Consider the following 12460-nt stretch of genomic DNA (forward strand, 5'->3'; position numbering starts at 1 on the left):
CACTTTCCAATGGGTGTTTTGAGGACAGATATGTTAAAGATCTTGAATAGTATGTGACTGGAGGAACATATAAATGAGGAAATAAAGGTCGCAAGAGAGGCAAACAGAAAATAAGACCTGTTCTACAGAATCTTAAACAAGCCTATAGAGTTCTATAGAGGGATATAACTCTCTATTCAATATGACAGCTGCTGTAAAAATCGAGGGACACCAAATTGGAAATCCTAGTTGCGCTTACTAGCAGAACTGGACAAATGTGTTGAAGGAATTAAAGGAAAAATGCAGGAGGTGGAAATTAAATTGCGAGCCCACAAAGTAGAGATCAAAGGGTACATCTACCCTACAAAAAAGCCCCCAATCCATACTTTGCAGCAGCAAGGCTCAGAGCCCATGTCAAATGATTCAGGCTCATGAGTCTCAATCTATGGCACTAAAAATGGCAGTGTAAATGATGGGCTTGGGTTAGAGCCTGGAGTCTGAAAACTGGAGAATAGGGAAGGTCTCACAGCCCAGGTTTTGGCCTGAAGCAGGGGCATTTACATAGTCATTTTTAGCCAGTAGCATGAGCATGAGTTAGCTGGTACGTGCTCAGACTCACTTCTCTATTTTTTTGCTTTGTTTTTGCAGTGTAGACATACCCAAAGAGAGCAAGAACACCCTGAAAAATTAGATTTTCCTCCATGCTCATGATTCTCCACCCTGTTCTCTCACTTTCAGCCTGAATTATGCTGATCCTCTTAGGGTAATGCTAGTCATTTTCCAGACATTGAAGAAGAGACTGTCACTGTTCAAAGACCACAATCTAAGGAGAGATAGGCAGGGTGGCAAAGGTCAAGGAATGGGATTTTAATCCAAGTCATAATGATTCATAGTAACCACTAGAGTAGCAGTAGAATTTTAAATCTCTCAAAAAATGTGGAAAGGGCTCTGTGGATGAATTCAGGGATGCTGTGCAACGCCACATGAACAAACGCAAAAAGGCATTTGTAGGAGAAGCTAACAAATGGGTGAGAACACTGGAGGAGTGAGGCAATCCAAAGTCCAACAAGTTAAGGAGTGGAAAAGTTAAGTAGCGCTTTGAAAAAAGTGGCAAAAAAAATTGCTTAAATCTGATGCAACAGCAGTCCAGAAACCAATGGACAAATTCCAAGATGGTAGTGACCTGATCAAATTAACATAGAAGGGAGATTTTAACAGCTGTATTTTGTATGAATTGCAGGAAAGTGTTTGTTATCTGGGGGACCAGAGAAAAGGGAGTTGCAGTAGGTCAAGGTGGGACATGAGAGATGAGGATGAAAAAAAAATTCACAGTCTTATTCAAACATCTGTTTGCTGGAAGACAATATATAATGCAAGACTGGAAAAAATAAACTAAACTCTGCTTCTCTTCATCAGCAGGAATTATTGGTGTGTCTGTCTTTTTTAAACTAATATGCGTCCCTCTCCTACAGTGCCTGACATGTGGCATGCCATACTTGTAATCAGATGTCATTAGAACTGGAAATTTTCATTTGAGGGTTTGGAGGAGAAGGAGCAGCACCATTTTTGAGTGAAATCCATCCCTATGGTAGTGTGCACACGGGAAACTGGTAACGTAGGCAAGGGAAGGCACAGTCTTCCCAAAACTGCTTACGTGCCCAGTCACTGGAGAGGGCTGGGGCTGCAGCACGGCAACCCTGGCCCTCCGGGTGGTCAGAAAGGATAGGGTTGGGGGTAGACAGGGCTTGGCTTCAGGGGCAGGACCTCAGGTGGAAGGGGCGGGGTTGGGGCTTGTATTTCTCGGCTGGGCCTTCACCCCCCACCCATGAGTGTGAACAAAGCCTCTGCACCAGGGGGTAAGTGATAAATAGACTTTGGGCTTTCCTACCAGATAGGACTTCCAGTAAGAACAAAAAGCGTAAGGAAAACAATTGCCAGTTCTGGGGCAGTAGGGAGAGAGGCTAGAGAGACACTGCAGTTCAGTCTATATTCATTTTCATAGCAAAAGTCACAGCTCCAGAGAAAACAAAGAAGCACGCTGACCTATGAGCACAAAAGACCAAAATGTATCCCTTGTATGATCCCACTACTGCTAATGGACTGCTACTGGGGTGGAATTAGCCTTGTCCCCAACTCTCTGCCTTGGCTTAGTCAACTAACTAGCAAGCTGAGAAATTCAACTGACAGGATGCAACAAGGGCCAGGGTTTTCTCACCTACCTTAGGAAATATTTGCTCAGTTTCTTTTTGGTCCTTTGTGTATTTACTTGGATGAGGAGTTGGAGGTTGGCAGAACACCGATCTTGGTAGAGAAGCTGAGCTCTGTAAGATAGCAAAAGCAAAGTCAAGGACAGCGTGTCTTCATAATGGAGCATGAAAAGTAAATGTCTAACTGGCTAATTCATTTTGGATTTGTGTATTCATAATTTCTGTGACATTTTGATTGGTGCCTGAAAGGAGAAAAATAAATAACAGTACTGATTTGCTCCTTATTCAGGCAAAACCATATCTGGCTCAAAAGAGTCAAGCGTACTGAATGAAAGCACTTAAAATCCCTACCATGATATTTTTTATTTTGATTCACCATTATGGGAAGAGATTCTGATTTCAGATACACCAGCATAAATACTGAGTAAGGGCACTGATTTCAGTAGACTTGTTCTGGATTTACTCTGTTGTAGCGGACAGCACAATCTGTCCTAAGTCAACATTCTTGCCAGCAAGTTAAGGAAGTATGGATTGGATAAATGGACTGTAGGGTGGATAGAAAACTAGCTAGACCGCTGGACCCAAAGGGTAGAGATCAACAGTTCAATGTCTGGTTGGCAGTCGGTTTCAAGAGGAGTGCCCCAAGGATTGGTTTTAGGGCCGGTTTTGTTCAACATCTTTATTAATGGCTTCAGGGGGTAGCCAGGTTAGTATGTACAGGATAAACTTAAAAAACAACAAATGGTCTTGTAGTACTTTATAGACTAACAAAACATGTAGGTGGCATTATGAGCTTTTTTGGGCACAGCCCACTTCTTCAGATGATCAGAGTTTTATATCCCGATCATCTGAAGAAGTGGGCTGTGCCCACAAAAGCTCATGATACCATCTACATGTTTTGTTAGTCTATAAAGTGCTACCAGACCATTCATTGTTTTTTAAGTTTATCTTTATTAATGATCTGGATGAGGGGATGGATTGCACCCTCAGCAAGTTTGCAGATGACACTAAGCTAAGCGGAGAGGTAGATAAGTTGGAGGAGTCATAGGATTCAGAGTGACTTAGACAAATTGGAGGATTGGGCCAAATGAAATCTGATGAGGTTCAACAAGGACAAATGCAGAGTCCTGCACTTGGGACGGAAGAATCCCAAGTACTAATACAGGTTGGGGACCAACTGGCTAAGTAGCAGTTCAGCAGAAAAGGACGTGGGGATTACAGTGGATGAGAAGCTGGATATGAGTCAACAGTGTGCTCTGGTAGCCAAGAAGGCTAATGGCATATTAGGGTGCATTAAGAGCAGGGGCGAATGAGAGTGCCTCAGTGCCCCAGGCAGCACAATTTCACAGGGCCCTCCCCTTTGAAACAGCGCATGCGCCGTGGTGCCACGGCGCAAGCGCCGGGCCCGGGGTAGCCGCCCCACTCGCCCTGCCCCAAATCCGCCGCTGATTAGGAGGAGCATTGCCAGCAGATCTAGAGAAGTTATTATTCCCCTTTATTCGGCATAGGTGAGGCCACATCTGGAGTACTGCATCCAGTTCTGGGCCCCCCATTATAGAAAAGATGTGGGTGCATTGAAGAGGGTCCAGTGGAGGGTAACCAAAATGTTTAGGGGGCTGGAGCACATGACCTTCGAGGAGAGGTTGAGGGATTTGGGTTTGTTTAGTCTGCAGAAGAGAAGAGTGAGGGGGGATATTATAGCAGCCTTCAACTTCCTGAAAGAAGGTTTCAAAGAGGAAGGAGAAAGGCTGTTCTTAGTAGTGACGGATGGCAGAACAAGGAGCAATGGTCTCAAATTACAACGGGGAAGGTCTAGGTTGAATATTAGAAAAAACTATTTCCCTAGGAGGGTGATGAAGCACTGGAATGGGGGTATGTCTACACTACCCCGCTAGTTCGAACTAGCGGGGTAATGTAGGCATACCGCACTTGCAAATGAAGCCCGGGATTTGAATTTCCTGGGCTTCATTTGCATAAGCTGGGCGCCGCCATTTTTAAATCCCGGCTAGTTCGAACCCCGTGCCGCGCGGCTACACGCGGCACGGAGTAGCTAGTTCGGATTAGGCTTCCTAATCCGAACTAGCTGTACTCCTCATTCCATGAGGAGTACAGCTAGTTTGGATTAGGAAGCCTAATCCGAACTAGCTACTCCGTGCCGCGTGTAGCCGCGCGGCACGGGGTTCGAACTAGCCGGGATTTAAAAATGGCGGCGCCCGGCTTCATGCAAATGAAGCCCGGGAAATTCAAATCCCGGGCTTCATTTGCACGTGCGGTATGCCGACGTTACCCTGCTAGTTTGAATTAGGAGGGTAGTGTAGACATACCCTGGGTGACCTAGGGAGGTGGTAGAAGCTCCATCCCTAGAGGTTTTTAAGTCTCAGCTTGACAAAGCACTGATGGCGATGATTTAGAAAGGGTTGGTCCTGCTTTTAGAAAGGGGCTAGACTTGATGACCACCTGAGGTCTCTTCCAACCCTAGGATTCTATGATTCTAACATTGTTAGGCTATGCTGACACTATCAGCTAGGAGTGTTTCCCCTGCTTATGAACACACAGTGGTGCTGTAGTCACATGGGTAGTAGCAGCAAAGGAATGGCTGAGCCATGCCAAGTAAATACCCAGTGATTATTTACTTGGAATGACTCAATGGCACCTTTGCTGCCATTATCAGTACTACTGCAGGTATACTGCTCTTTATACACGCTTTAGCTTGACAGAGCTAGTATGTGCCTTAAATGTACAAAACAAAAAAACAAAAAAAACCCTACCCAGTTTGTGTCACTATTTAGGAAATTACATGGATTCTTTATCAGTACATTAATTTTTGTCACAAAGGTGGGGAAGCAAGACATGATGATAATGGATGAGATTTGGCTCAGGAGCTAAGAGCCAGAATGAAATGCCAAGATTCCTTGGATTCACATGCTTAACACCGAATCTGGTCAACTCAATCTTTCATACTTCCAAAGTGCATACATTAAGTACCGTACAACTGATGTGCAGAGAACTTAAGAACTACAATCCTGTATGTTCTGGGTGAACATTAATGATACCATGACACTTTTAATAATAATAGGTGTTTCGCCCCGATTTTATCAGCTACATTTTCCTGCACCTGTTCCACCCCACAGTTGTGCAGTTGGTTGCCACCTTCAGCTCCCAAAAATAAATGAATTTTATTGGTGCTGTAGAGATTTCCAGAAATTCTTAAAGCCTAACAGGGGTAACAAAGTGAAATGTAATAGCCTGTGATATGCAGGAGATTAGACTAGATTTACTGATCTTAAACCACAAAGCTATGACCAAAAAAAGAGCTAAAGAATGAGGTCCTGGGGACAGAGCACTTAATGAACTTTGAAGAGTTTTCTATGACAAGCAAGTGTAGGAATTTTCTAAAGTAAATTAACAGTGGTAGGTTTTCTGTCAGAATTCTTCAAGTCACAAGATTACTGTCTTGCCTTCTGTCTGTAAATAAAACAACTACAAACATCCTTATTACAGCAGGCAGTTTAAGCACAAGGCCAGCTGAACAAAGAGAGAAAGTGCAGTGTATTAGTCTCCCTGACTTAGTACCAGATGTTAGCCATCTATTTTACTCTGCAAACAATAAACTGGTTTTTGTCCTCAGAAGCGCACTACCTCCTACAAACAGAGCTAAAACAAGAGCGGGGATGTATTTACATTGACTACAGAAGTAGGTACACCCACTAGTTCTGTGTCAAATTGATGTTTTGTATTAGTTGTCAAGTGAGATTTACATTATATTAAACATGAATGTTATCTTGCCTATTAAAGTTCAAGGACGGAACGATCTCAGAGTATCAGAGTAATGATACTTTCTGTAGCCTTACCTTTATTAAATATAATTGTTTTGCTTTAACTTTATTCTAGTGAGAAAACGCTCCTACCAATAAGTAAAGTCTAGATGATTTGGGCCAAGAGCATCTATGCCTTTTTAATAGGTACCATATTGGCTATCAGGGATTATGATGCCACAAACACCTTGCTTAAAAGGCTCAGGAACTAAATATCTCATTTTGTTTTACAAACACATTTTTTCCATTAATTTGTTCACAATAGATGGTGACAGGAAATCGGACAGATCACTCAAGTAGCAGAAAAGGAAAGTCAAAACAGGCTCATTTTTGCTCTCTGAAATCACTATTAAAGGGTCATACTTTTTTTAGAGTAATATAGGAAAACAAATAGCAAGATGTGTTCCACTAAGGGAGAGGTTTCTCTAACCAAACTATTTTAAGGGCCACATCAAAGTAACTATTACATTGGCAGGGCTAAACCAGCAAGCAACAAGTCAGAACAGTGGCTAGCGAGCTCTTTGTTGCTCTTCAGTACAGTAATTCACAACAGTGCAAAGTGAGTGCAAAGCAAGTACACTTCATACTGGTGTAAATGACTGCAGAATATGCAGGGCATCACTGACTGCTTGCCACAGATTTTCCAGCTATTAAAATAACCAGACAACAGGTGAATGCCGCTGATTTATGCAAGCGGGTAGCGAGAGTCCTCCACCTTGCAGGGAAGCCACCTACAGAAGTGTGAAAACTTTTAAAAGGAAGAAAGCTGAAAACATAAACTGGAAGACAGTTGAATTTATAAGAGACATATTAAGAGAAGAGGCGGCCAATCATAAACAAGAACATAGACTGGCCTGAACAGTGCAGCATACGATTTAGTCTTCTGGAAAAGGGCAGCATGGAGGAGGTTGGATTTTTGTGTTACCTGCTGCACAGTCCTGAGAGTAAACGCAGCTTAGGATCTCTTTCAGGAGAGATTTTTGCACTCAGCAGCCAAAGTGTGCCAGCACTGGAGTGAGCAGTGTTATCGGTGTTAGCTGTAGCACTCTGATATGTCCTTGAGAACTAGCACATCATTAGTGATATCTTCACAACTGAATGGTGTGGGACTTAGGTCATATGCCAGACAAAGCCAAGGGTGCTTTGGAGAAAAAGCAATTTCTTATTAAAGTCCTTTGCATGCCCCTTTTGCATTTAATTTCAGTTCTATTGCTGAGATAACCAATCAATGTCTGATAAAGACACTCTGTTATGATGCTTTTTGGCAAAAGAGTCTAGTAGAAATCTCTGTTCATTTGAATAAATGTTGATCAAATGATATGGGTCAATACACTGAAAGTAAATCAGAAAAGGGAATCCATTTTGCAATGTAATAGAGGACACCACAGATATAAGGCCTGAGTCTCTGTTAGGGCTTGTCTGCACTGAGTCACTGTGCAGATTTTGGGGATGTGAATGTAGTGCTGTTTCAAAGAGGATTGAGTTAATGTGAACTTGTAGTTTGTGCCAGTAGTGCACACACAAGGCACTTAAGAGTCCAACTGTTTGGTGAGCTCTGCAGTTCACACAGTAGTCCTTATAATGGCACAGTGTGGACATAGCTTTAGGCTGCACTTTCTGTAGTTATGTCCATTCTTCTCGTTTAATATCAGCTTACACTCACTTTGCACGAGTGCAAACACCACAAGAGGCAGAGAGACTAAGCAACAGCCATGACACACACATACAATTATACAAAAGAGGTATGAATTATACCTGATATCTTCCCTTGCAGAACAAAAGTACATGTAAAATATGTGACTGCAATATAAGTAGCACCTGTTTTAATTTCAACTTCTGTGAGATTGTCTATTCACTCGTATATGCACTAATATGAAAGTGACCCCTTTTATGAAACACACGCCTTTTCCACATGATCAGAATTATAGGTGTAACAAACTTTTTATAAAGCAATGGTCTTTGTATTCCCAAAATTCACTTCTCAGATTCGCTCGCAGAGTTTCCTGCAGAGCTGAGAAATGCTCTTTGACATGGGTGAGGTGGAATGTTCTCACCAGGCAGCCAGTTTCAGATGGAACAGTGAGAGTTCACACCAATAAAAGGCTTGTCAACACAAATCATTGCAATTCTTCCCAATCCCTTTCTCCTTTCTGCTGGTTGAGTGCCTGTGCCAATTACACAGCCTTATGAACTCCTTGCAGACTGTTACTAAAGTAAGTTAGAAACTCATTGACAACTGTGGCAACTGCCTTCATCAGATACTGCTTGTGCATAAATAATCCCATGATTTCACAACTACGAATGAATCTTCTGACTTTCCTTTTCAATACTAGGTTGTCTGAGGCACCACAATAAATTCCCTGGGTCTCCCCTCCATGTCCTACCCCTGCCACCTATCTACAATCCTTGGCTACGCCTATACTACAAAATTATGTCAATCTACTTACATCAGCATAAAACTACTGCAATTATTAAATCATTTGTGTGTGCACAGGCTTGGCTTCTTGTGTTGACAGTCCCCATTCTCACTAGAAGCACTTGTTTTGATTGTACTGTCACTGTGGAGCATTGAGGGATGGCTCCTGAAAGCCAGTAACAGTTACAATAAACAACTCAGTGTCTACACTGACATTGTGTCAACCTCAGCAGTGACTATAGGCCATTTGGGGGGGGAGGTATTAGGTTTGTCTACATCAGTGATTCTTCAAGACCAAGGAACACCAAACAATTTTTTAAAAATGAGAAACACCAAGGATTTTTTGTTAAGGTGGGGTGGGGAAAGGGGGAGGAAGGATTGGGGGAAGTTATTGAGGGGAAAAAAAGGTTGTCTGCCCCTTTAAAGGCAGCCATTTTGAATTCTGTTGTTCTCTGCAGCACACCGGTGTACCACGGAACAGAGTTTAAGAAACACTGATCTACATTATGGACTTTATAGCATCACGGTTGTACCGTAAGGTCTCCTATGTAGCTACTCTGTACTGACAGGACAGAGTTCTCCTGCCCATGTAATTCAACTACCCCTCCACGAGCAGCATAAGCTATGTTGACAGAAGAGCCTCTCCTGCTGACACACAGCTGTGCACACTCATGCTTTCGCCAGTGAAACTTATGTTGGTCAGGGAGAGTTATTTTCACATCCATGACTGACAACAGTTTTACCAATAGAAGTGGTTGAAGTGGTTGTGTGAATTGGCATAGCAAGGTACTTATATGAGCAAGAACCAAATTAAAGTGAAGACATTTTCTCAGTTAGGTTGATGCAAGGCAACTTATGCTGAACTAACCAGTGTAGTGCTGACCAGGGCTCTGAAATATGCTAAAAGCACTCTCACTTTCCCAAAATTTGCATTAACGATATGGGGCATCTTTGCATAGAATCCATGAGATGGGTAACATCACCTCTATTGTCTTGTCTACACATGAAGTTATCCTCTCAGTATCTACTCCTGTTAAACTCTATGGGCGGACGTTCTTATTTCGGAATAAAACCATCCACACATGGAATAACTAGGAATAATTACCAGGGATAGATGTGCACCAGCAGGGTGTAAATTCTAGCCTGCACCAGCATTTTGCATAAACTGACCTGTGTGGACACTAGGTCACATTATGGGCACATTAAAATTCCCCTAGGGTGTATTAATATAGTATTGTTTGAAATGGGACTGTGTTAATACATATTAAGGAACTTTTAGAGCTTTCTAGCATGGGCCACATGGGCCAGTGCGGGTGAGAAGTTGCACCCAACTGATGCATGCTAATATACGTGTAAGTCACACCCCAAAATACAGTGTGAGAGAGAATATCTGAGTCTTCCCTGTGGAAACACTTTATGCTGAAACTAAGCCATGAGCTGCCTATTGAATGAGGTCCTGACAAAAATCTGAACACAAAAGTATCCAACACACAATCTTTAAAAAAAAGTTATTTCAGAATCAGCACATCAATATTCCTGCTGCTGATGCTGCTCCCACCCACTGCACATTCACACTGGCTTTCAAGTATCAGGGTACAATATTTCATTTGTCTGTTAACAGTATAATTTCAGAAAGGACAAAATAATCTTCACTTGACTTTCAGCCATTTCAAAACAAAATGGCCTCTCCAAGACAGCAGATACTTTAGTGAGAGACACAAGGCAATTTTACTAATAACTATGCCATAACATAGCATATGGACAGACAAACATTGCAGTTCAGGTGATAGTGAGTCTTTCTTTAATAAAAGAAACACAGCTGCATACCCTTTCTCACAAGACCCCTACAAGTGCCAGATCATTGTGCCCTATGGGCTCCAAGGGCATGCACTTGGACACATATCCCTAGAGCATGCAAACAATTCTTCTGTACTTGTGGCCCTTTATAAACCATGGCTCATTCATTATCCCAGGGTTTCCCAAACTTTTTAAGCTGCGGAGTCCTTATGGGAACCTAAATATTTAGCAGAGCCCTTAAAATATCATGATTTCTAATTTAATAGGTACCCAAATAAACAGACAATTTTGGAATTCTATTTTTATTTCTTAAACTTTTTTTCCAAGAAAACTATCAGAAAATTAGTAACAAAATAACAGGGTCATTGTTATTGGAGATATACATTTTTCATATTTTAATGGGAAGAGTATGCTTGTTTTTTTCTTTGCAAATCCATTTAATATCAGGAATGATGCTGGAAAGCTGAATTCTTATATTACGTGCAGCATCGAGGCTGCTCCTATTGTTTGTTTCTCTCCCAGTGTAATATAGAAATCCGATTTCATACAAATTGTTGTAGCTAGGGGAAGGAGCTCATCAACTGCAGATTTTGCAACCTTTAGGTATTCTTGAATCAGGTGACTCCAAAAATTAATTAGTGGCAGTTCATTCAAATTTTGTTTGAGCTGGTAATATCAGAACTCATGTCAATCAGGGCCTTTCCTAATCTTGAGCTGATAAGCCAACTGTTATTAAAAATGGTTTTCTTACCCAGGAATTACTGTAGTTTGTGGGAGGAAAGTTTTGTAAAAGAGAGGAGAACGAGTCATGTAAATGCTGTACAAAGTCACTGTAAATACCTTCATCAAGAACGGAACTGGTTTCAGTCAAAAAGTCATTCAGTGTAGGAAAGCTGTCAAAGTTCTTTTCTTCTACAGACAATGCCCAAAGTTCCAGTTTCCACAAATAGCAACAATATTTTATCTTTTACAGTGAAAATGTTCTCATTTCTTCCTTGCAGCAAGAGATTAACTTCATTCAGGTTGGTGACTACATCTCTGCAAGGTACACAGGTATCAGCAGCCACAAGTAATTGGTCAAACCACCATATAGTTGATGTTTGCGATCTACCAATTAAACTACCTCAGTGACAAAGCTCAAAATGTCTTATGAGCATTTTTCCTCACTATAGCCACCTCACCTCTGTATGTTGAAGGAGTGCTGTGTGCTGACTGCCCGGTTCTTCACACAAAATTTTGAACAGTCTGGATTGTAGTGGTCTAGTTTTTATAGAATCATTTGCACTGCCTCATCCAGAACATTTTTAAGAGGTACAGGCATCTTCTTAATGGGGAGAACTTTTCTATGGATAACACAGTGAATACGGACCCACATCCTTAAGTCACAATTCAGCTCCAGCCATTTTCCCATCCATTGCCCACATCAACACTTTTTTCCCCAACTAATTTCATGTTGTATAATAAAGTTATTAATACAGTTAAATATTTCTTCACCAGTCACATTACTCTGCATAGATTCACATATTAGCAAGTCCCCTTTGATGGTTTTATCAAACATCTAATGGACAAACACAACTAACACTGCAAGCCCTGTCACATCAGTGGACTCATCCAGCTGCAAAGAATACTCATCACAAAATTGCCATGAAAAAAATAGCTCTCTCTGGGTATGTCTATACCGTGCCACGTAGCTCGAAGTAAGCTACACAAACTGCGTAGCTTATTTTGAAAGAGTGCCAAATTTTGAAATAGACTGTCTACACAGCGCCAAATTTTGAAATAGATCACTATTCTGACAAGTCCCTTAATCCCTGTGGAACAAAGTATACCAGAACATCAGAATAACAAGCCCATTATTTCCAATACATTTTGAAATAACAGGCTTGTCGTTAAGACACAGAAAACGCTATTTCGGAATACCAGACATATCCCGAATTAGCACCACTGTCTAGACATACCCCTCTCTCAATGTCAGCACCAAGTTCTTGAATATGACATGCAGCAAGATTGTTTGACAGTGTCAAAGTTTCCACTTTTTTACTAGATTGCTCATCAAGTATACGCATCTGAATATCTTTTGCACAAGGCTTCGTGAGTTTTTCTGCAATTGTTTGTGCTTCTCCAGCGAACACGGGTATCCACTTGTATAATGCTTCTGGTGCATTTTCATTGTCCTTGTCAAGTTTTTGCTTGAAAAAGCTTATGCCTTTGTTTGTGTGTCCAGAATTATTTGTTTCCAAATGTCT

General features: G+C 41.6%; 1 protein-coding gene across 2 annotated transcripts in view; it reads right to left on the bottom strand.

Moving 5' to 3' along the window:
• LOC102456693 (uncharacterized) overlaps positions 1-12460 on the bottom strand; it is a 95185-nt gene that overhangs the window by 25650 nt on the left and 57075 nt on the right. For both annotated transcript variants that reach the window (XM_089777326.1, XM_075924617.2), the window contains exon 8: positions 2199-2300. In XM_089777326.1, the coding sequence (XP_089633452.1) occupies positions 2199-2300 (102 nt within the window). The remainder of the gene's footprint in view (positions 1-2198; positions 2301-12460) is intronic.

This window comes from Pelodiscus sinensis, chromosome 3, assembly GCF_052426305.1.
Source record: "Pelodiscus sinensis isolate ZL-2025 chromosome 3, ASM5242630v1, whole genome shotgun sequence".
NCBI lineage: Eukaryota > Metazoa > Chordata > Testudines > Trionychidae > Pelodiscus > Pelodiscus sinensis.